General features: G+C 47.3%; 1 protein-coding gene across 1 annotated transcript in view; it reads left to right on the top strand.

Annotated features, from left to right (window-relative positions):
• Nucleotides 1–150: 150 nt before the first annotated feature.
• Nucleotides 151–2,500, top strand: part of LOC309395843 (uncharacterized protein) — a 95,483-nt gene continuing 93,133 nt past the window's right edge. The window contains exon 1 of the mRNA XM_081960432.1: nt 151–289. Within this exon, the coding sequence (XP_081816558.1) occupies nt 248–289 (42 nt within the window). The 5' untranslated portion in view covers nt 151–247. The remainder of the gene's footprint in view (nt 290–2,500) is intronic.

Here is a 2,500-nt window from a genome sequence, read left to right as displayed (position 1 = left end):
CCAAAAATTTCACTTGAAGGTCTGCCAAGCTTCTCTGGCTGAGCAAAGCATATTTTTTTACATGCTGCGGCGCACCTTGGCTGCCGTCTCTTGCAAGATTTCGCTCTCCTGTAGTTGCAGGCGGAATCGTAGACCCCTAGAGCTGGCAGGGGCTCCAAGGATCATCTAGACCGACTCCACCCTCCCCTCAAGTGCAGAAAAAAGGCAGAAAGTCCCTAGAGTTCCCCCTTTGGAATTGAATCACGGAATGCGGGAAAGACAGATCGTTCTCACACGGGTGGCCGTAAAGGTAAGGATAAAGGTTCCCCTCGCACATGCGTGCAAGTCCTTCCCAACTCTAGGGGGCAGTGCTCTTCTCCATTTCAAAGCCGAAGAGCCAGCGCTGTCCAAAGACGTCTCCGTGGTCATGTGGCCAGCATGACTCAACGCCGAAGGAGCACGGAACGCTGTTCCCTTCCCACCAAAGGTGGCTCCTATATTTCTACTTGCATTTTTATGTGCTTTCGAACTGCTAGGTTGGCAGAAGCTGGGACAAGTCACGGGAGCTCACTCCGTTACACGGCACTAGGGATTCGAACGGCCGACCTGCTGACCTTTCTGATCGACAAGCTTAGCGTCTTAGCCACTGAGCTTTACGTGCTTTCGAACTGCTAGGTTGGCAGAAGCTGGGACAAGTCACGGGAGCTCACTCCGTTACACGGTGCTAGGGATTCGAACGGCCGACCTGCTGACCTTTCTGATCGGCAAGCTTAGCGTCTTAGCCACTGAGCTTTACGTGCTTTCGAACTGCTAGGTTGGCAGAAGCTGGGACAAGTCACGGGAGCTCACTCCGTTACACGGTGCTAGGGATTCGAACGGCCGACCTGCTGACCTTTCTGATCGGCAAGCTTAGCGTCTTAGCCACTGAGCTTTACATGCTTTCGAACTGCTAGGTTGGCAGAAGTTGGGACAAGTCACGGGAGCTCACTCCGTTACACTGTGCTAGGGATTCGAACGGCCAACCTGCTGACCTTTCTGATCGGCAAGCTTAGCGTCTTAGCCACTGAGCTTTACGTGCTTTCGAACTGCTAGGTTGGCAGAAGCTGGGACAAGTCACGGGAGCTCACTCCGTTACACCATGCTAGGGATTCAAACGGCCGACCTGCTGACCTTTCTGATCAGCAAGCTTAGCGTCTTAGCCACTGAGCCACCACCATACAGATGCCATTTTGAGGACATTGTCAGAATGGTGGGGAACTATTATTATTATTATTATTATTATTATTATTATTATTATTATTATTATTATTATTATTATTATTATTATTATTATTATTGTGTTGCTGCAGTTAGCCAGATGTTCAGACTCGATTTGGCATTTTTGCCTACCTATTGTGTCCTTCCTAAAAACCCGGGATAGGCAGATGTGTGTTATTTGATGTGTTATTTATTATTTTGGCTCATTGCATAGTCAGCCAGATGTTCAGAGTGGATTTGGCGTTTGTGTGTCCATCTATTGAGTCCTCCCTAAAGACCTGGGATAGGCAGATGTAGTCCCATCACAGGATGCCAGCTGTTGCAAGCAAAGCTGCCTTTTGCAATTGATTGAGGGTGAATCTGTCAATGCCGGTTGTGTTCAAAGGATGCTCCAGATGTTTTGGGATCACTATTGGTATTACCTTTGCTTCCTTTTGCCACAGTCATTCTATTTCTATGTCAAGGTCTTTCGATTTTGTTTTCTTTTCCAGTTCATTCTCTTCTATTCTGCTTTGGCCACATTCACTGTCTCCCAGTTTCTCGTTTGGCGTCTTAACCAGCGGTAGGTTCCTACCGATTCGGCTGAACCGCTAGTGGTCTGGTGGCCTGGGTCATTGGAACCGGAAGCGACTTGGGCCTGCCACGCCCCTGAACCGGTTCCCTGGTCTCCACCATCCTGCCGCTCTTGCCGTCGCCGCCAGAACAGTTTTTAGTCAACTGCGCCTACGCAAGCGCAAAACACCTTCTCAGCAAACCGGTAGTAAACCGGTTAGAAACCCACCACTAGTCTTAACCACTAGATCAAACTTTGCAGGTGAGAAAAATAACTTCATATCCTAATTTCTAGTCCCTTTTTCTTTTGGAAAATGAAAATGAAAATACAGTATAGTTTTAAGCTGCTCTTTCCCTTCTGGTTTTGCTGGCAGGATCCCAAGTTTGCCATTGTCCACATCTTTTGATTCTATGATTTTTTTTGCTGGACAATGAGGCGCTGTAAAAATTCACAGTCTGTGTTCCCTCGAGGTTCGTGAATATGTTTTTAAAGCAATATGGGGAGTCAATTTTTGTCTTATGCCTGAGCTGCCCTTGGCTTCGTTCTCAATCTCCCAGCTGCTGTTGCCTTGGCGCAGAGAAAGTTTTATTGGAAGGAATTGTGAAAAATAAGCATGCAAAACCTGGATAATGCAGCCCTAGTTTCATTAGCTAAGACTTTACAAGATCTTAAAAGTGATACTAAAAGCTCGAAGGAGAGGAAAACATTTGG

Source organism: Natrix helvetica (genome assembly GCF_964273705.1).
Source record: "Natrix helvetica genome assembly, chromosome: 1".
Taxonomy (NCBI): Eukaryota; Metazoa; Chordata; class Lepidosauria; order Squamata; family Natricidae; genus Natrix; species Natrix helvetica.
This window is presented reverse-complemented; position numbering and strand designations above follow the sequence as displayed.